The sequence below is a fragment of the Pelobates fuscus genome, chromosome 5, assembly GCF_036172605.1.
Source record: "Pelobates fuscus isolate aPelFus1 chromosome 5, aPelFus1.pri, whole genome shotgun sequence".
NCBI classification, from domain to species: domain Eukaryota; kingdom Metazoa; phylum Chordata; class Amphibia; order Anura; family Pelobatidae; genus Pelobates; species Pelobates fuscus.
The window spans coordinates 124168647-124191466 of NC_086321.1; the positions used below are offsets into that span (position 1 = coordinate 124168647).

Consider the following 22820-nt stretch of genomic DNA (forward strand, 5'->3'; position numbering starts at 1 on the left):
TACCAATAGATGTATGCATATTGAGTTATAATTTGATCTGGAGAAAATGTGTAATCAAAGCAAAACTGGACTAAATCAAAATGTTCAATATGGCGCAGTCACCATCAACAGTCTAATAGGTTCCCGCAAATATGCAAGTTTGACAGACTTCCTCGAATCTAACTCTCTGCTTGACCCGTTTCAATCTGGATTCTGTGCTCATGACTCTGTTGAAACAGCTGTGACCAAAGTATACAATGATCATATCACTGCTAAATCCCATGGCTACTATATCCTAATTCTCCTCAACCTTTCTGCAGCTTCTTCTCAACCTCCATAATCTTGGTCTACGAGATACTGCTCTCTCCTGGTGCTCTTCCTACCTCTCCCAGTGCTCATTCAGTGTTTCTTTTTCTGCATCTTCTCCCCAATCCCTCTCTGTTGATGTTCCCCAAGGGCCTCACCTTGGTCCCCTATTGTTCTCAATCTACACTGCCTTCCTTGGTAAACTCATCAGCTCCTTAGGCTTCCAGTATTATTTCTATTCAGATGACACGCAAATGTATCTGTCCTCCCCTGATTTATCACCGCCCCTCTTGACTCGTGTCTCTGAATGCCTCTCTGCTATTTCCAACTGGATGGCTGCTCATTTCTTTAAACTGAACTTGTCCAAAACAGAACTTCTGGTCTTCCCTACCTCAAATGTTGCTACTCCCTTGTCTGTGTCCCTCCAAGTATATGGTGCGACCATCCGCTCTACCTCTAAGGCTCGCTGCCCAGGTGTTCTCTTTGACTCTGACCTCTACTTCACCCCTCATATCTTATCAATCACCAAATCCTGCCGCTTCCATCTCAAAAACATTACGCACATCCAACCCTATTTAACACCTGATACGGCAAAGGTGCTTGTCCATGCTGCTGTCTTCTCTTGCCATGACTACTGTAATCAGCTTCTCAGTGATCTTACGTGTTCCCAACTTGCTCAGTTACAGTCTATAATGAATGCGGCAGCAAGGCTCATCTTTCTTTCCGCCCGCACCTCCCACTCCTCACCCCTCTGTCAGTCCCTCGATTAGCTTCCCGTAAGATATAGGGCTCAATCCTGATACTTGCTTACAATTCTCTACACAATGCTACTCCCACCTACTTATCCTCACTAATACTACGCTCTGCCGGAGACCTACTTCTAACCTCTGTTCATACACCTACCTCTGATGCTCACCTTAAAGACTTCTCTAGGGCTACACCGTTCCTGTGGAACGCACTTCCTCTCTGTTACACTTTCACACAATCTCCACTCCTTCAAAAAAATCTTTGAAAACTTTCTTCTATAGGAAAACATATCAATTAAACTGTGAACAGCTTTCCCTCCCCGCGCCCTGATTCCTCTCCTGAAACTGTCATCAAAACACTAAGCCCTCAATGAACACTATCCTAGCAACCTACCTTTCTACCCTACCCTTACCTTTTGTGTCACTATACCCCACTCACTCTAGTAAACTCATTGAGCAGGGCCCTTAATCCCTCTGTTCCTGTGCGTCAAACTTGTCTGGTTACAAATATGTGTCTGTAGTCCACCCATTGCACTTGTTGGCACTTTATAAATAATAGTAATATTACACTAATAATATAATAATATATCTCAGAATAGCTTGTTGCAGTGAAAAATATTTCAAAGGGAAACTGTCACTTTTGTTCTTCAGATATGTACCTCATTAATTATGTATTTAGTGTTCTATTATTAAAATGCCAAGGGTTAGACAATGCCCATGATAGACAAAACCTTTGCTTATCATCATAAGAATTCCAATCTTTTAATCACTAGTCCTGGTGAATCATTTGTTTCCTATAATGTTTAGTCAGCTTGATAGCTGGTTGAACATTGTGAAAATAAGGTAGTAACACATAAACATTATCTTAGTATATATAGTTTAACCCATTCCAGTCACTGGAGCTGTCTTTTTACTATGTTTCACATAATCCTAATTCAGCATATGGTTTTCTGAGTACCATGGGACACTTTGGAACCCTAAAGCACTTTAGCTTGCTGAAACTCCTTATGTGTGAAGAGCATGTCTTTTTTTACAAAAATTTTACAAAAATGTTAGTTTTCAATAAAAAATTGGCACTTTTATTAATTAACATTGGTACAACCTCTTGTGTGTCTATCAGATAGCCCAGAGCTCCTGCCTTTCAAAGACTTCTCATTAAACTGCTTTGGGTCTGTGAAGTCTGTGATTGGAGAGCCACATAAAGTCTGGATGGGGCTAGAAAGGGAGGGTTTGAAAAGGCAGCAGACAAGAGAACTGCAGTTTATGCGTGGCGGTGTCACCAACTCCTCTGCAGAGCCACGCATTACATGCGTGGCAGCCGTCAGCAGGTTTACCCAATGCGCAGTGTAGGTGATATACCTGCCCTGACCATGCTTTGCAGACCAGGTATCAGTGGTCAGATGGACCCTTGCCCCAACACTGTGTGCCAGACATGCCATTACTTCCTTTTGCACAATCGAGTACAGGTTGGGGATTGCCTTTTGTGCAAAGAAATTTCGGCCGGGTACCTTCCACTGCGGTGTCCCAATAGCTACAAATTTTTGGAACGCCTCAGACTCCACCAGCTTGTGTGGTAAAAGCTGGCTGGCTAAGAGTTCAGACAAGCCAGCTGTCAGATGCCGGGCAAGGGGGTGACTTTGTGACATTGGCTTCTTACGCTCAAACATGTCCTTGACAGACACCTGACTGTGGGCAGATGAGCAGGAACTGCTCAAGGCGAGAGACGGAGTGGCGGATGGTTGAGAGGGGGCAAGGAGGACAGCAGTGGTTGATGTGGCTGAAGATGCTGGACCAGGAGGAGGATGGCAGCTTTGAGTTTGTGCGCTGCTTGTACTCATGTGTTGATCCCATAGGTGTTTGTGATGTGCGATCATGTGCCTTCGCAAAGCAGTTGTACCTAGGTGGGTGTTGGACTTCCCACGACTCAGTTTCCTTTGGCACAGGTTGCAAATGGCATCGCTGTTGTCAGAGGCAGACACACAAAAAAAATGCCACACTGCTGAGCTCTGCAATGACGCCATTCTGGTGGTGGCAACAGCATGCGTTGATTGGCGTTCTGTCTGGCTGACCCCGGGTGCCAATGCATGCTGTCTGACTGTGCCACTAGCTCCTTGCGACGACCTCCCCCTGCTTCCAACTTGTCTCCTCCTCCTCTCTGTCTCCCCATCTGAACTTTCCCCCTGTTCTTCTTCTCTTCTAGCGGGCACCCACGTGACATCCACGGACGCATCGTCATCATCAACCGCTTCACTTGTATCTGACAACTCAGCAAAGGAAGCAGCAGCGGGTACAACATCATCATCACACCATACGTCCATGTGTGTAATGCTGCCTGACTGAGACATATCCCTGTTATCTACATCCTCTGGCAATAATGGTTGTTCATCACTCATTTCTTCCAACTGATGTGTAAATAACTCCTCTGACAGATCAAGTGAAGCGGCTGTGGTGCTAGTGTTGGTGGTGGCGGCAGGCGGGCGAGTGGTAACTTGAGAGGTGCCCGAAGCTAACCTGGAGGAGGATGGTGCGTCAAGGTTCCGAGCGGAAGCTGTAGAAGATTGGGTGTCCTGTGTTAGCCAGTCATCTATGTCCTCAGAACTTTTCGAGTTCAGGGTACGTGGCCTCTGAACACTGGGCATTATTCTAGGGCCAAAGGGAATCACAGCACCACGACCACGACGGCCCCTGCGGGGTGGCCTGCCTCTGCCTGTCATTTTTTTTTCGATTAGTGGTACTATGCGTGCAAGCTACTGTGATAACAGATATAAGTGGCACTGTGCCCTGGCAGATGTTGGCAGAGTAGACGCTGTAGGCCTGACACACACGCTTGCAGACAACTAACTGCTATTCAATCTATTACAGTCAAAATCTTATTTTGTTTTTAATGTACACTACTGTTACACCACATATGAGTTGCACTGGTGTGACACTGTGCTCTGGCAGGCCCTGAAACGCACACGTGTGAAGGAAACTGACTGCCATTATTTCACAGTCAAATTTCGAGTTTTTTTTTTTAATGTACACTACTGTTACACCAGATATGAGTTGCACTGGTGTGACACTGTGCCCTGGCAGGCCCTGAAATGCACATATGTGAAGGAAACTGACTGCTATTATTTCACAGTCAAATTTCTAGTTTTTTTTTTTTTTTTAATGTACACTACTGTTACACCAGATATGAGTTGCACTGGTGTGACACTGTGCCCTGGCAGGCCCTGAAACGCACACGTGTGAAGGAAACTGACTGCTGTTAGTTCACAGTCAAAAAAGTGGGTTTTTTTTTTTTTTTTTTTAAATGTACACTACTGTTACACCAGATATGAGTTGCACTGGTGTGACACTGTGCCCTGGCAGGCCCTGAAACGCACACGTGTGAAGGAAACTGACTGCTATTATTTCACAGTCAAATTTCTAGTTTTTTTTTTAATGTACACTACTGTTACACCAGATATGAGTTGCACTGGTGTGACACTGTGCCCTGGCAGGCCCTGAAACGCACATGTGTGAAGGAAACTGACTGCTATTATTTCACAGTCAAATTTCTAGTTTTTTTTTTTTTTTTATGTACACTACTGTTACACCAGATATGAGTTGCACTGGTGTGACACTGTGCCCTGGCAGACCCTGAAACGCACACGTGTCTAGGAAACTGACTGCTATTATTTCACAGTCAAATTTCTAGTTTTTTTTAAATGTACACTACTGTTACACCAGATATGAGTTGCACTGGTGTGACACTGTGCCCTGGCAGGCCCTGAAACGCACACGCGTGAAGGAAACTGACTGCTATTATTTAACAGTCAAAAAAGTTTTGTTTTTTTTAAATGCAAGCTATTGTGACACCAGATATGAGTGGTGGCACTGGGCAAGTGGGCACAGTATACGCTGTGAGCCTGACACACATGCTGGCAGGCAGGCAACTGCAATTAGATTACACATGAAAAAAAATAAAAAAGTAGACTGATGTTCTAGCCCTAAAAAGGGCTTTTTGCAGTGCTGTCCTTACAGCAGAGATCAGATGAGTCCTTCAGGACTGTAGTGGACACTGAATACACTAGCCTAGCTATCGATTTCCCTATTAAATCAGCAGCAGCTACACTGTCCCTCCTCTCACTAAGAATGCAGCTTCCGAGGGCGGGGCCTAGCTGTCATGGAGGAAAGACGCACTTCGTGTGAGCTCCCTCAATATCTCACTTTAAGCAACTATCAACAAGCGAATTTCACCCCAGAAGGGGATGACCTAGCAATGTTGCTCCTACCTGACCGACCCGACATGCTTAATAGCGGTCAGCAACTCGACAGAGTCTTACTTACCTCCGCGTGGCAAGTGTGGCCTGGTGCTCACCGGGCAGGAGAGGCGGCCGATCTCCCGATCCTGGGATGCCCAGGAGCAGCTACTTCCCGGCAGGAGCTCCGTTCCCCCCCACACCTCGGACCGGTGGGGGTTATCCCGGTCCACCCCTGAGAGGCTGTCTGGAGCTAATGGACGCACAGAGCACAGCCACCCAGGCTGACATACTCATCCACGACTCTCCCAATATGGCGGCAGCCGCGTGCCCTCCTGGTACCAGCAAAGCATGGCAGGATATTGAGTCTAAGCTGGACAGACTCTTTAATCAATTTTGGAAACAAATAACAAGCAGGAAGCCCCAACAAGCTCCACCACAGCCCCAACAACAGCTAAGCGAAGCAGTCCCCATTAAAATCCACCAACGCAAAAGGCGTCGAAGACGGGACCGGAGGCACAAACAGAAATGCAGAGCCTGCCCCACGTCAAGCACTCGCCTCCACCTTAAGCCACCACAATCCCGCAACGGACGTGAAGCACCACCGGGACAGATCCGACCACCCGACAAAACAAGCTTCCACCACCTCAAGCCGCGAACCCGGCACTCAGCCAGAGAACAGGGTCTGCACCTGGCGCCCAGAAGGGATCGGATGAGCACAAGCAGTAAACAGCAGCCTGCCAAGCATTTCCCACTATAGCCGATCCTCCACACCATGCCTTTGATCACATGAACTGCTATCTGCACATTAACTAATCGTAAAGTAGCAAGCGTTTAAACATGTCATTATTTCACCTCCTAAAGAGTTTATTGTCGTAGTTCCTTACATGCCTTTACCTTTACTGTTCATGTATTATGTTATTCACTAGTCTCATCTCATGGGGCGACTCACACTTGATTTATAACTAGTGGTGGAGCTGCTGATATAAAAACACAGTTGATAACGTGCAAGCTACACCCTAAACATGACAGCCATCTTTCACAACAATGTACTGCTATATACTCATACCCTCAGTGCAACTAGCCATGATATACGCACGTTCAGCCTAGCATGCTCAAATATAACACACTTCTGTCTAAAAAAAAAAGAATGCAGCTTCCGAATGAATCTAAAATGTATGCTGTCCAGGAGGTGGGAGGGTCTGGGAGGGAGGGTCTGCTGCTGATTGGCTGGAATGTGTCTGCTGACTGTGATGTACAGGGTCAAAGTTTACTCAATGATGACGAATAGGGGGCGGACCGAACATCGCATATGTTCGCCATCCGTGGCGAACGCGAACAAGCTATGTTCGCCAGGAACTATTCACCTGCAAACTATTCGGGACATCTCTAAACCTGATGTTTAATGAATAACCCAGTATGTGTTAGGGTTTAGTGTTAGACATAAGGTGGGAGGGACATAAAATGTACCCCTGGTCTTTTTGTCACCTAACAACTCTCATATATGTGACTCAAGTAATCACTACAAATGAGAAATAATTTAATCGACCTAAGGTTTCTATGAAGGCAGTGAGAAATAATAGAATGATAGGGCCTAAACTATATTGTTTTAAAGAGTCCAGTTTGGATCTTACTAATGGAGGGATGGGATGGTGTAAGGCAAAGATTTTCTGATGGACAATGTATCAACTTCACCAGGTTATATAAGACATATTGTATCAATCCTGGGATAGTAGACAATTTTCCATCTGTCTAATAAATGCAGTTCTAGCTCTTATTGAGAGCATTTTAGCTAAGTGGTGATTGTCGTGGAGCTATTGTTTGGGTGTGTTACTGTTTAGATAAGCCGCCTGAGAAAGGGCCAAGTGACGTTATCTAGTAAAACATGTTTGCAGTTGCACAGCCAATATCTACCCTTGGCGATCTTTCCTACTGAAGCAATCCTCCACGTGAAGTTTGTTCCTTGTAAGACATACTCTCTCATAAAATATCAATTCATGCGGTTTATGTCTGAGACTGTGACTGAACGTCTGTTTTAGTGATTCATGAGCACCACACAGGTTCAAAATATCAAAGTATTTATTATAGGGAGAGATCATATAATAAACACTCTAAAGATAACTCACAGTCCGCTTTAACATTAATAGAACACTAGCAAACATGGAAGTGTGTGGATTGAATTATATCTAGATGTTAAGATCACTGACTACAAATTCTAGATAAAAGTCCATGGGCAGATGTCTCTACTTTGACATACCAGTATGTCTAGTTATTTATAAAATCAAGACCTGGAATACTAACGATCCATATATAAATGTATCATAGAATAAAGAAATCTAAAATATATTAAAGAAAAACAATAATATGAACAGCAGGAGTGAGTGGAGACTATAGAGCGAGTAAAACTCTGTGACTACTTATACAAGCTGTAAAAGTGTATACATAACACTAATGCTGAAGCAATACTGTTTTACTACAATATAACATCAGGGTATTCCCAAGTAATAGAAGTGATACTGTATTAAATATCACTAATAGCTGTAACAAGAGGGGGGAGATAAGATGACTGCTAAACCAGTGCTGTCAATAGTCAAAAGATTTATGGATAAGTAAATCCCTACATGATAGTACAACTAACGACATGGGTTAACTCCACATACAATAATTGTTAATGTTCTATGGTACTTAAAGGAACACTATAGTCACCTAAATTACTTTAGCTAAATAAAGCAGTTTTAGTGTATAGATCATTCCCCTGCAATTTCACTGCTCAATTCACTGTCATTTAGGAGTTAAATCACTTTGTTTCTGTTTATGCAGCCCTAGCCACACCTCCCCTGGCTATGATTGACAGAGCCTGCATGAAAAAAAAAAACTGGTTTTACTTTCAAACAGATGTAATTTACCTTAAATAATTGTATCTCAATCTCTAAATTGAACTTTAATCACATACAGGAGGCTCTTGTAGGGTCTAGCAAGCTATTAACATAGCAGGGAATAAGAAAATCTTAATTAAACAGAACTTGCAATAAAGAAAGCCTAAATAGGGCTCTCTTTACAGGAAGTGTTTATGGAAGGCTGTGCAAGTCACATGCAGGGAGGTGTGACTAGGGTTCATAAACAAAGGAATTTAACTCCTAAATGGCAGATGATTGAGCAGTGAGGCTGCAGGGGCATGTTCTATACACCAAAACTGCTTCATTAAGCTAAAGTTGTTCAGGTGACTATAGTGTCCCTTTAACCTCAGAAAGATCAAAGATAATGGTTCAGCTAAGTCAGATTTCTGACAGACGGCAATTAGGCTGTTAAATATCACAAAAGCTGCCTAGATCATAGCAGCGTATTGATAATAAATAAAGGTTTCTGTGAAGCAGTAAAGTGAAAAATAAGGGGTTGCTGACCTGACTCAGTTTTTTCTGCAAGATACCTAACAATATATTCTATTTGTAACAACGGCTGCCTCTACTGAATTATGTTATCTTATGCTTGACCACGGTAGAGCACAAAGTAGTAGCTCACCTGTGAAGGACTGCTGACAGGCAGCAGTTAACCGGTTAAAAGTCACACAAGTTGCCTAAGTGCTAGCTGCATCTAAATAATAGGTCAAAGTATAAAGAGAGGGTTTACAAACAGTTTTGAACAGGTTGCCTAGGTAGTAGAAAATATACAGACAGTGACAGAGGAAGGCGTATAGAATAAAGATTCCTGAGTCTTGTGCCTTCGAGGGCACCCCTTAATAAAATGCCTGGTCTTATCAATCTCCCCCCATAAACATAATAAAGGAAAAAGAAAGAGAAATAAAGTATGTACAGAGTACATAAAATTAGTGTTAAGAGTCTCCAATATGCACTCCTGAGATGCTGGACATGAAAGAACTTGATGTCGGTAATTTAGCAATTGATAAGCAGAGAGTTAGGTGCCGACACCAATAATGTGTCAGTATGTGTCCAGAGCCCCTGACGTGCACGTTTCGCCAGTGAAGCTCATCAGAGGGGAGTTTTTCTTTAATATATTTTAGATTTATTTATTAAAAGTTACTTTTTAAGCCTATAATCTTCTCAGTAAATCATACACAGGTAGAATGGCATTTTTTTCTTTTTTTGTTTATTCTCTATGATATTCACCACTTAGGGGTTACCCCCCTTTTTTGTGCCTTCTACCTTGTGATATCTAAATTTTGGCCCTAGGTTAATTCTTTTCATTTTCTTCGTATAACATATATAAATGTACACTGATCAGCCACAACATTAAAATCACTAACAGGTTAAGTGAGTAACATTGATTATATTATTACAATGGCACCTAGAAAGAGGCAGTATATATTAGGCAGCAAGTGAACAATCAGTTCTTGAATTTCATGTGTTGGTAGCAAGGAAATGGGCAAGCGAAAGGATCTGAGTGAATTTGACAAGGGCCAAATAGTCATTATTATTATTATTGCAAGATAAGATGACTAGATAACTGGGTCAGAGCATCTCCAAAACAACAAATCTTGATCATGGGCACTGAACAACTTACTGCTGGCCATGGTAGACACACAGACACACAGTACAAAACAGTTTGCTGTGTATGGAGCTGCGTAGCAGCAGACCATTTAGAGTGCCCATGATGACCTCTGTGCAGAGCCAAAAGTGCCTTCAATGGGGAGATGAACATCAGAACTCGATTATGGAGCAAGGGAAGAAGGTTGCCTGGTCTGACCTGGGAAGAAGCAGGTCGGCAGAGGAACTGTCATACTCTCTGGGCAATGTTCTGCTTGGAAAACATGAGTATTGGCATTTATGTGGATGTTACATGGACACATACCACCTAGCTAGAAATTATAGCAGATCACATACACCACTTCATGGCAACCGTGTTTCCTGATGGCAGCGACCTCTTTCAGCAGGATACTGCACCTTTCTACACCGCAAGAATTGTTCAGAAATGGCATGAGGAACACGAATTAAAGTTCAAGGTGTTGCCTTGGACTCCAATTTCCCCAGATCTCAATTGAGCATCCGTGGAATGTCCTGGAACAACAAATCCAATGAATGGAGACTCCACCTCGCAACTTTGAGATCTGCTGCTAATACAGGGCATGACAAATCCCAAGTCTCCATGGTGACTAGGAATTTTGTCTTGGTGCCTGGGTGTTTGGTAGCCAATTCAGTGGCTGCAGAATCAGCACCCCTGCAGCGACCGACTGAGGGAGAATGGAGGCGGCTACCTGAGTGAGAATGAAGCTGGGCATCAAGGGAACTTTCTGCTCTTCTTGTTCTGTTTCCTCTCGTACCCTGCTGTGATGCTGAAAGCCGAGCTGCGATGTCACTCTGGCCCCGGCATCACTACACAGCGTACGAGGCAGCCGAGCAAGAAGAGCTTGAAGACAGGATCACATCTGCTGTACTGGACAGCAGAGAAAGCATCTACGCCAGCTCTCCCAAAGGTAGAATGGCTGGGTGGATATAAATGAAAACAAAAGATGCTAACAATAATTTGTAAATTAATTAAATAATGTGTGTGTGTGCCAGTATCAGTGTGTGTGTGTGTGGGTCTGTATGTCTGTCAGTGTGTCCAATCAGTGAGTGTGTCTGTGTGTCTGTGAGTGTGTGTCAAACCAGTGAGTACATGTTTGTATGAGTCAATGCATCTCTATAGGGAACAATCAGCGCCTTCATGCAGAGCGTGGAGATGCTCAATGTGGGTGCTGCACACTGTGCAGTCCTGGGCTAAGAAGCCATCTGAGTAACTTTCACTAGAAATGTTACCAAGCAGCAATGTAAACATTGCCTTTATCTCTTTAGAAAGGCAGTGTTTACATTGAAATGCCTTCAGGGACAGACTATAGACACCAGAATCACTAAATTAAGCTGAAGTGGTTCTGGTGACTATAGAATCCCTTTAAGAATTGTTTTTTTTATCATTAAAAATAAAGTGTATTAGTTAAACAAAAAGGGCTCCTAACTTTTTAAGCTGCTTCCTAGATTCCAATCAAAGTTGTGAAGCCATGTGCTTTCTTGGTGCCAGAAACGACAGGTCATGTTCAGAACAAGTTGTGGAGGTCATGCCTCAACACATCAGAGCTGTTTTAGCAGCCAGAATGAGTCCTACATGATATTAGGCAGGTGGTTTTATTGTTGTGGCCTGCTCGGTGTATAAATTACATATCCTTATTTTTTTTTAATTATGGCACAACATAATGGGGTAGAGCACAGTAGAGGTGGGAAAATAGCAAGTCAGCTATTGTGTGTTGGTCTGCCACACACCTACTACTTGTAGACCATGCTGTTTTCTTATACATACTTTTCCCATCCATACTGGGCTCTACAATTGTTTTGGTATGCCATAACTATTAAAAAAATAAAAAATAATGTGGATATATTTCATTCCCAAACTACTTTCCCTGGAAATTTTATGAAGAGTTACTTTTTTGAGGGAACAATCTGATTCTTGGGATTTTCTGACTGGTTATTTATCTCTTTCTCTGTAATAATGCCAACAATTAATTATGTGGGATCAAGATAAGAGCTCTGTATAAAAACAGTTTAGATATGTTAATAAAGTTTAATTATAAGATATAATGTTTTTTGTTTTCCAGTGTTGTGCCTGCCGTACTCACTGTCCCTACCCTTTACTTTGGGAATAAAATGGAATGTTATGGAAATTCAACACATCCCCACAGGTAATTAACTGCATAGCCCTGTTTCTGAGGCAGGCAGATAGAGCTGGACCCATATCCAGGCCCCACACTTTAGGGGCGCATACACTAGGATTCACACTGTTGTTTCCTTGATGGTCCCTCAATGTGATGTGTGTGTATCATTGGTGAACCACCAAGAAAACAACAACTCTCTAAGCATTAACCTAAGACCTGTAGCATCCTATTGACACATGGATTCATGGAAATGGGGAGGGACATGTGTACACCGGATATACACACAAATATCTCTCACTGAATTGACCAGACCAACGTGACTCAAGGCTCACTTCCCAGGGAGGTACATATCAGAGGGGGAACCTAAGATTAGGGGATAGGTGACGGAGCAGGACCATATGAAGTATGAAGTCATAAAACTCTACATATGAGTTTCCTATGAGCCATTGAAAATATGCACACTTGTATAAGTAATCAAAGCTTTATTAATGTATTAGCATATACTCCAGTATATTTTTATTCTCTGATGGCCATATTTTCTTATTATCTTCAGCTGCTTGGTGGTAAATGCTGGATCACTTGTCACATTAGATCCACAGGCCTATACCAATGGTACCTGCAAAATCATCCACCTTTACAGCACCTCTGTCTTCCTGTGTGTGTTCTTCCTCACTGCTACTTCCATGCTGGTATGTATTGTGACACTGGGCTCTTTATGTCAGCAAATGGGTTAGCTGTGGGTTTTGAGATTTGAAGATGCATGTGCTTTAAGGAGCACAGTCCAGTGGTGGAACTACCACCGCTGCTGGTGGAAAGGCTGAACATGTGTCCTCAGGGGCCCAGTTCTGAGTTTCAGCAGTTTACCAACACGACTAAGCCCGCCTAATTTCGGGAGCCAGTACTGGGAGGTAGTGAGAATCTGAACCAGTTTGTGTGTCTGTATATCTGCATGTGTGTCAATGTGTCTGTGCATCTGAAAGTGTGTTCTTGTGTGTGTGTGTTTGTGTGTGTGTGTCTGTTTGTGTATCTGCATGTGTGTATTGGTGTGTCTCTCTATCTGGATGTGTATCATTGTGCGTATCTGTGTGTCTTTGTACCATCATGTGCAGGGTTTCGGGTGTCATGGTGTGTGTCTGTGTCATGGTGTGTGTGTGTCTGTCTGTGTCATGGTGTATGTGTCTTTTAAAGGTGTGTGTCTGTCAACATGTGTGTGTGTGTGTCATGGTATGTGTGTGTCTGTCATGAAATGTGTGTGTCTGTCAAGGTGTTTCTGTGTCTGTCAAGGTGTGTGTGTGTCTGTCATGGTGTGTGTGTCTGTCAAGACATGTGTGTGTCTGTCAAGACGTGTGTGTCTGGCAAGACATGTGTGTGTCTGTCATGGTGTGTGTGTCTGTCATGGTGTGTGTGTGTCTGACAAGATGTGTGTGTGTGTCTGTCAAGGTGTGTGTGTGTCTGTCAAGGTGTGCGTGTCTGTCATGGTGTGTGTGTGTGTGTCTGTCATGGTGTGTGTGTCTGTCAAGATGTGTGTGTCTGTCAAGGTGTGTGTGTCTGTCAAGACATATGTGTGTCTGTCAAGACATGTATGGGTCTGTCATGGTGTGTGTGTGTGTGTGTCTGTCATGGGGTGTGTGTGTCTGTCATGGGGTGTGTGTGTGTCTGTCATGGGGTGTGTGTGTGTCTGTCATCTGTCGTGGTATATGTGTGTGTCTGTGTCTGTCATGGTGTATGTTTGTGTCTGTGTGTGTTTAAAAATAGTGTTTTTACTCACTTTTTTTTTCCCCACGCCGTGCTGCGAGGCTGGCATAGATTTTTTTCCAGGGCTGCTTTGTATCCCCAGTCCAGCCCTAATCATGTGTGACATTGTATGTGTGCATGTGTATCTGCATGTGTGCTAGTGTGTGTTTCTGTGTGTCTGTGTTTCAGTATTTGTATCTATGTATCTGTGAAGTAAAAAGAAAGAAAGTTCCCATATGATTTAAAACATATATTAATATTCTCCTTAATAATTTGATATCAATTGTCCTGTAAGTAATGCATGCACGAGAAGCAAATTCTGTAACTGTAAGCGGATTTAAAGAAGGGGTATCATCAAAATAATCTACCATGAAATGTAGACTTTTTTCTATGATGGGTTTCCTCTATTTATTATTCGGCACTCAAAGGTATGGCATTCTCTGTAGCCTCTGCTGCAGCATTGTGCCTTGGGCAGTACCCTGCCTATCATTCCTTGGTTTTACTCCAAATTCCTCTCAGAGGAGCCTAGATGGGGATGTCAGAATGCTGGAGTAAGTTATTTAATACTTCCTTTTTGAGTCAGGGTTTTGATAACCAGTAATGCACTATTCATTGATTGTTTCTTGTTCTATATTTCTAGGTATATGTGTGTGTTGCACTAAGGGGGTATTACACAAATGATAAGGGCTGGACGGCCATTAATGTGATGAAGATGAGCCTTCTGTTGTACTTGGCCATATTCTTCTTCAGTTCTGTGGCAGGTCAGTATCATTATATGAAAAACATACATAAAATCAGAGTAAAAACCAAATATGAAGCAAGTTATTTTGATTTTCTCACCCATATGGGTTAGTGTTTTGCGTATTCCTTAGTCTCATGTCTTCTACCTCTGACCGGAAAATCTATGGATTCTGTGCAGTCGTAGCTTTCTTTAGATGACCCAGTTTGGATATTCTTTAATATGGTTAGCTGTCCTTTTTCACTGCTTTAGTAATGTATTGTGTGTCATTCAAAAACAAACATCGTACCAGGCCGGCTGCCCAGTGATTCACCTAACCTTTTCCATAATCGGCACCTCTCAACATCTTGGAATTGTTAGTTTAATACAAGCCGACTGTCACATTCACTGACTTAAAAAACAACGGTCACTTTCGGGGTCTTTGCATGCAGTTTAGGTGTCGCATGCAAAGACCCCGAAAGTGACAAAAGCGGGGTCTATGGAATATCCCACAAAACCACCAAATCCTCGATCTTGTGCATGCATACTGAAATCTATTTCACAGTGCTGAAAAGTGAGAGTGCTGATTTAAGGACATCCAAACCTCCAGATTCATAATTGTATTCAATTGAGCATTAACTGAGGATATTGTTAAATGAACTGGGACAAAGTCATGGCTGTATTTTTGACTTTACTAACCACTTTATTTAACCCATTAAGGACCAAACTTCTGGAATAAAAGGGAATCATGACATGTCACACATGTCATGTGTCCTTAAGGGGTTAAAGAGCATTTCAGGTCACAGATCCTGTTTAAAAAAAAATACCACAATATAATCTAAAATTATTTATTAAAGAGCATTTCAGGTCACAGATCCTGTTTAAAAAAAAAAAAAATACCACAATATAATCTAAAATGCTTTATTAATTGGTATGTGATAACATACACAATCTGTTCCATAATTCAGAGTTAATCAAACACTGCCTTACCTTTAGCTTTTCAGATGGTTTATGGAGGAGGAGTGAGATATAAACAGCACACTACATAGCAAACAATCGTGTACAGGAAACACAGGAAACCGCCAAGCCCTTGGCCTGTGTCAGAGCTCAACACTACAAACAGAAACTAAAAAAAGTACCATTTGTTTTTTTTAAATATGAGACAAAGAAAATCTAAAACAAACAGCTACCATGTCATTTTTTATATAATCAAAGCCTTTTGATGTGAGATGAAAAAGATAAAACAGCATATTTCTGATTCTTCATCTGATAAGGATGCAAACCAAAAAAAGAAAAGGAATTTTGTTGGTAATTCTAGTTGTTGATGAATTTTGGCCTGGTATTCTGCCATACCCCTTGCCTAGTGCTGGAAGATAACCAGACACATCACTTAGCCATGACATCATCAGGCAGGTTCTCTGTTGAACTAAGACATATGTTTATTGGGTTAAATGTGGCAACACTAACTGAAAATATTACAAACCGTAACTAATGCTTTGATAAAAACATTGCGTTGTAAAGGTTATTTGTCATATTCTCTCTCTGCAAATTTACTCACTAGGTATAAGTGGACTTTAGAAGTACAATCAAGGAGCAAATCCACCTTAACCCTTTGACAAGAGCCTATAGTACCCATACCCCATACGTATGTAAAGCTTGGCATCTGTTATGTAGACCTTTGTTTTGTTTCAAATCATTTTTATCAGTAATCATATAAAAAGTCTTTATAGCATCGCAGAGCCCTACTGCAGTAGATAAACTACATCCCCATCACCGCCAGTCATCATTTCTCATGACAGACAGAGTTCTTCACTAAATTGAGAATTCAAAATGAAATCAAAATGAATTTCAAGTTCAACGACAAAATAGCCGAACTGGAAAAATTCCAGAAAAGTTGGTTATAATTTCAGCTACTTTGGTCTTGAGATCTCACGTTAGAAAATAATACTGATAGTCTTCCTGAGTATCGTGTGAGGATCATGTGAGCAGCTGAAAATCTAGTTATTGACTTTCTGTTAGAAGGTGATCTGAACAACTAAACTGACACCATAGTGAGGGTTTGCTGGTTTTTCTAATTTAGTTATTTTAAAAAAAAATTGTTTTCATCTCTAAGAGGTTATTCCCTTTTATGGGCTTAACTCCTCGGGGCCAGAAACTCAGGTGTCTCCTAAGTCTGACACGTTGGACATTTAAGAGGTTAAACTCATAAAAGAGGGCAAGGGGAGTTATCATTTTAAAGAACTCTGGGTATATTAGGGTCTGCTAGACTGGGTGTCTTCTAGCCCCATATTTAATTGACCTTCACTCTACAGCCCATGTAAGTGGCAGGGCTACGTATAGGCTTGTTTGGCCCCTATCTGGAGATATATATTTGTGTGTGTGTATTTATTTATTATTTTTTTTATTACAAAAGAGAGACACAATAATCTGTCTCTAACTACATGGGGTGTCTCAAAGTCATGTAGTACATTGTTAATTTATTTTCAATTTCAGGACCAAGAGGAGGACAGCGGTCAAGCTGCTTTCTGCTGTAGCACTGAAAAGGTTAATTTTACGGGTGTAATTCCCTTACTGAGGCATTACATCTGGGTTCAATAGATGCAGCATTTACACTAGTAAAACAGGCTGATTTTGAGGCTGTGAAACTGTGACTACATCATTGTGTAGTAAACGGTGTTGCTATTCCTATGGTTTGTTACGGAACATTTCCACTATGATCAGATCACTTTACTATTCGGCATCTCAGAAAAGGTACACCATTTAGTAAATAGTAATTTTTTACTTAACTTTTCTATAATTGTTTCAGCGACTGTTTTCCTTTAAAGTGAACCTGTTATAAAAAAAAACAACTGGACTGAAATCGATCTCATATACATTGAATACACCATATATCACAAAGAAACATGAAGTATTCTAAGTAAAATATAAAGATTTACTCACCTTTCCCCCGTGCTGCCATCTTCCTGATTTGTGGGTGACCCATGTGAAACCCACCTGGCCATCCTCCACTCTGTCTGTGCTCGCCTGGAAGTCTTCTTTTATTTGCCCTGCTTGGGACGCATCTCAAGCACGGCAAATCTCATCAGTGATGTGGGTACACTGGCTTCGTTGCCAGCGTGCCAGCATCAGAACGGAGTGATGTCACTCTTTTCCTACACTCCCTAGCCGAAACTAGAAGCACTAGCTTCCATGCACTGCAATTGCTATGTGAGGAGAGCAGAGGGACCTCCTGTCAGTCAGTGCCTCCGCATACTATTCTATCTTTATGAAATACTCATTTTCAGGGTTGACATTGTCAGAATTTGAGAACATTAAATGTTTGTTTAAATGTTTATTTCAATCTTTTCTTTCTTTTCTTCTCTACAGCAGCTCTATTAACAATCTTGAAACTGTTCGACCATGAGGAAAAAAATGAACTTTACAAAGTACTTTATTACATTCAGGTGAGTACATGTTAAGTGAATTCAATCCAGTTGAATCTAGGCACAGCAAGGGCACGCAATGTAAATGAGGAGGTAAATAGAAACATTGTTTAGTAGATATCCCCCCTCTCTACAGCATGGTGGTTGGGGGCGTAAGAGGTTTTTAAAGCACCCACAAAGTTACAGGATTGTCATATTGATCTTCACAGGGTTTTTATTTTTTTTACATGTATAAATGTATTTTTCTTTTAAACTTTTTGTGGCTACCACATGTTGCTACCAAGAAACTTAACCCTTGCACTGCTGAGGGTTTTTTAACTGTTTGCCTGCTGGCTGTTAACAGCCCAAATTTGTATTGTTCTGTGAAAATTTATATACTACAAGATGCATTCGGCCAAGATTTACAGTCAGCACTTTGTAAATGCTTTATAGTTTATGTAGTTAACATTGGATGTGCCTGGCCGAATGGTGCAGATTCAGTTGGGATGACCAGTTTACTTATTATGAGAATTGCCAAACCAGTCGGACAAAATTCAGCATTTAGTTATAGGGACACTATAGTCACCCAGACCACTTCAGCTCAACGAAATGGTCTGGATGCCAGGTCCCTCCAGTTTTTACCCTACACATGTAAACATAGCAGTTTCAGCATGGTTAATCCAACCTCTAGTGGTTGTCTTCCTGACAGCCGCTAGAGGCGCTTCTGCAACGCTGGATGCGAAAATCGCATCCAGCGTGCAGAACGTCCATAGGAAAGCGTTGAGAAATGCTTTCTTATGGACTGTTAGAATACGCGCGCGGCTCATGCTGCGCAAGTGCATTCCACTCCACTCTGGAGCTGACGTCGGAGCGGGAGGAGAGGTCACCAGTGCCGAGGGAGCCCAGGGCTGGATTTAGGTAAGTGGCTGAAGGGGTTTTAACCCCTTCAGCCCAGCGGGAGGGGGCCCTGAGGATAAGGGTCCCCCAAGGATGACATATTGTCAGGAAAACGAGTTTGTTTTCCTGACACTTTAGTGATCCTTTAATGAATCCAGTACTGGCACGTACAAATCAAGGAGTATCTATAACAAAAGGGTACTTTCCATTCTGGTGGGTCATACACACCAATACAAGAATCAATGGTACATTTCCATTTGCTCTCTCTTAAAGAGGCATGTTTGTGTGCTAAAACTCACAAGTATCAGCAATGCAATGTCACATATCATCCCATTCTCTGAAGGTAAGTGTGTATGCACTCAGTGTTGGTAATCAGTTGCATTTATACTGTTAAGAAGAATTGTCAGAAAAAGGGACTTACCAGTGTTCTGTAGCTTAAATTGTCACATGCCTTGAGACAAACATGTAGAGGAGTGGCCAGAACAAAGGTTATTTTCCGCTCTTTGAAGGAAGGGAGGCCTCTTTTATGTGCTGGAGGCGATACAGGAGCTAGTAAATCAATGCCACATTGCTGGTTAGGACATATGTCAATGTGGAGTTAAAATCAGACTTCCGCATTACATTGGGCAAATATGCTGATGAAAGCTAATGTCCCAAAAACTGCTGGCAAATTCTACAAGTGCTCATAAAAAAACCCTAAATATTGTGTTATGAACAAGGTATATAACCTTATGAAACACATGCTTCTAAATCACTTGTTCACGCATATATATCTAAGCCACCCCTCCTCTTACACCTTCCCCTTTGCCAGCTACATTAGCATCCCAGATCAATTCAAACTACTGACATTGATATGCAAAGCCAAGGGATCTGCAGATATTGCAAACTTTTTTTAGATGCAACCCCTATTGAAAAATGCATTATTTCATTTGGGGTACATCTACTAAACAGTGATTTTTATTTATGTTGTATATGGATAGTGGAGTGTCCCTTTAAAATGACAGCAAGCTCTTTTTGTGTCCTGATTGTATCAGAACTGTACTGGATTGTGATGTTAATAGCTAAATATTAAATATAAATGTAAAACAAAACAAAGCATCTAATGAGAAAGGAATGCACAAGTTACAGGTGATTTTTAATGTTTTATTTGATTATGTAATTTCATTAGTTCCCCTTGAGTCTCTGTTCTGGATTCTGCAAATATAGATAAATGAAACCCATGCATATATAGATTTCAAGCTGAATTACTCTTTATAATATAATATTTAATTTACCCCTGCTTTTTTACAGCTAATGAACATTTAGCCATTTACTCCTCAGGGTGTGAAATAGGTTCATAAAGAATGGACAAAGCTATTTACATCCTTGTAGATGTCACTTTGATTTACTTGTAGATTTTGATCTCTTGTGCAGAATATTTTTGCTTGTAACATTTGGAATGTAACATTTTACTTTGACAATACATAGCATGCCTCCGATGCATTTATCTGGAAATTGTGAACAAGCCCATTATATTTTATTTTAACACAGAGAGTTTATTCTACTTTAAAGACTATTTATTGAGTTTTACTGATAAGGAGTTCTCCTAAATTCTCCTATACAACAAATAATTGGGAGGGCGATTCAAATCTTCAAAACGTTCAAAACTAGGACAGAGGATTTGGTGCCCAAATTGATCAAAGAGTGGTATGCATCTGGTGTCCAGCCCTGTTAATATGTAGCTTGCCTCAGCTTTGGCATTCCGTACAAGAATTTAATATTGACATTCCTAAGAAATGAATGTATTGCTATTTCATTCCAATGCTTTCACTGCCACTAGACCAGATGCAGAGAGGATTTAGACAGAGATTTGGACCAAGGGTTTTAAGAGTACCTGCTAAATAAAGAATGAAAGTACATCAATCACTTATGCACAGGTCCTAACAGAAAACACATCTGTTCTCAATGTTCTCAAAATATACCCATTTCTGTTATTGTCATAGACCTCTACAAAGTACAATATATCAGGGAACTACTTCGCTTCTCTCCTGGTTGCAGTTTCCATCGTTTTGGCAAGTCTAAAAGCAGGGTGAGGGTTGTGGGCATTGGGCAATGCAGTTTACAAACATCGCTTTTTGTTTACAGGTAAAGCGAGAAGTAGTAGCTAAAAGAAGGGGGGAGCAGTGAAAAAAAACCAAACTATATTTTTCTTTGTTTTCCCCCTTTATCAGTCACTTATTATTATTATTGCCATTTATATAGCGCCAACAGATTCCGTAGCGCTTTACAATATTATGAGAGGGGGATTTAACTATAAATAGGACAAAAAAACTTACAGGAACAATAGGTTCAGGAGGACTCTGCTCAATCAAGCTTACATTTTATAGGAGGTGGGGTGTAAAACACATTAGGACAGGTGTTTGCAGTCAAATAAGGTAGGCTGCCCTTTAGGAGAGAGCAAGAGACAGGTATGTAAGGTAGAGGTTAATCTTGGAGGCCATAAGCTTTCCTAAAGAGATGGGTTTTAAGGCACTTCTTAAAAGATGCAAGACTAGGGGAGAGTCTGATGGCGGTAGGCAAGCTATTCCATAGGAAGGGAGCCGCCCGCGAGAAGTACTGCAAGCTCGAGTTGGCCGTACAGGTGCGGACAACGGACAGGAGGTGGTCACGGGCAGAGTGGAGAGACCGAGAAGGGACATACCTATGGATTTGTGAGGAGATATAAGAGGGGCTAGAGTTGTTCAGTGCTTTATAGGTGTGAATTAGTACCTTGAATTGACTCCTATAGCATACAGGAAGCCAATGTAAGGACTGGCAGAGGGGTGAGGTGTGAGAGAACCGACTAGAGAGGAAAATCAGTCTGGCAGCAGCGTTCATTATGGACTGTAGCGGTGCAGTACGGCTTTTGGGAAGACTGATCAGGAGAGGGTTACAATAATCCATGCAGGAAATTACTAGAGCATGGACAAGCTCCTTGGTAGCACCTTGTGTAAGAAAGGGGCAGATGCGGCCTATGTTTTTAAGATGGAATCTACAGGATTTGGCAACATGCTGGAAGTGAAGCTCAAAGGTGAGGCCAGAATCAAGTATGACACCAAGACGCGCTTGCAAGGATGGACTGATGTGGGTACCACAAACTTGAAGGGAGAGCGAAAGAGGAGGATCAGTATTAGGAGGAGGAAAGACAACAAGCTCAGTTTTAGAGAGATTGAGTTTCAGCAAGCGGGAGGACATCCAGTCAGAGATGGAAGAAAGGCAAGCAGTGACACATTGCAGGACGGCAGGGGAGAGGTCCGGGGAGGAGAGATATAACTGGGTGTCATCAGCGTACACGTGGTAGTGGAATCCAAAAGAGGTAATAAGTTTGCCAAGAGAGGCAGTATAAAGAGAAAACAGAAGGGGTACAAGGACAGAGCCTTGGGGGACTCCAACTGAAACAGGACGAGGGGAGGAGGTATCATTAGAAAAGGAGACACTAAATGAGCATTGGGAGAGATAAGAGGAAAACCACGAGAGGACAGAGTCACAGAGACCAAGTGATTGAAGAGTTTGAAGAAGGAGAGCATGATCAACGGTGTCAAAGGCCGCAGAGAGGTCAAGAAGAATTAGTATGGAGTAGTGGTCTTTGGATTTAGCTGCGATTAGGTCGTTATTAACTTTGATAAGCGCAGTCTCAGTAGAGACTGTGAATTGATCTGTGATTTAGAGCCATTGCTCTATGATGAGGTTTATCACCATGTACGTTTAAGTGCTCTGGAAGAAATGATTTTTTAGAGTAACAATGCAGGGCTCTGCTTTGTGATTGTATTCTCTCAAGTTAAATAACTTTGTCCATGTTATTGAGCATACAGAGAAACAAGACTCTGATTTACTACTGTTGGTGATACTGGGGAAAAACTGAGTATGTCATTACAGTAAAAATAAAAATAAATGTAAAGATATTTATACTATCAAAACTATAGAGAAAAGATAAATGGTACTGCTAGTATTAAACAGGGGTGTCAAACATAGGTCCCCAGCTGTTTCCCCATCTCAGTTATGGTCACCATAAATGATATATAAAGAATACATATGCTCCCACACATATAATCCCACACATTTGAAGGCAAATTGTCTGTCATATAATTGACATTGTTACACTGATCGTACTATTGTGCTGGTATTACTTTTAACCAACCTAACTGTTGCACACTGCTT

General features: G+C 41.7%; 1 protein-coding gene across 3 annotated transcripts in view; it reads left to right on the forward strand.

The window, feature by feature from the left end:
* TMEM116 (transmembrane protein 116) overlaps positions 1-22820 on the forward strand; it is a 78005-nt gene that overhangs the window by 49581 nt on the left and 5604 nt on the right. For 2 of the 3 annotated variants that reach the window (XM_063454231.1, XM_063454234.1), the window contains 4 exons: positions 11838-11921; positions 12448-12583; positions 14269-14389; positions 17713-17789. In XM_063454231.1, the coding sequence (XP_063310301.1) occupies positions 11838-11921; positions 12448-12583; positions 14269-14389; positions 17713-17789 (418 nt within the window). The remainder of the gene's footprint in view (positions 1-11837; positions 11922-12447; positions 12584-14268; positions 14390-17712; positions 17790-22820) is intronic. The other variant, XM_063454233.1, reaches the window with a different exon arrangement.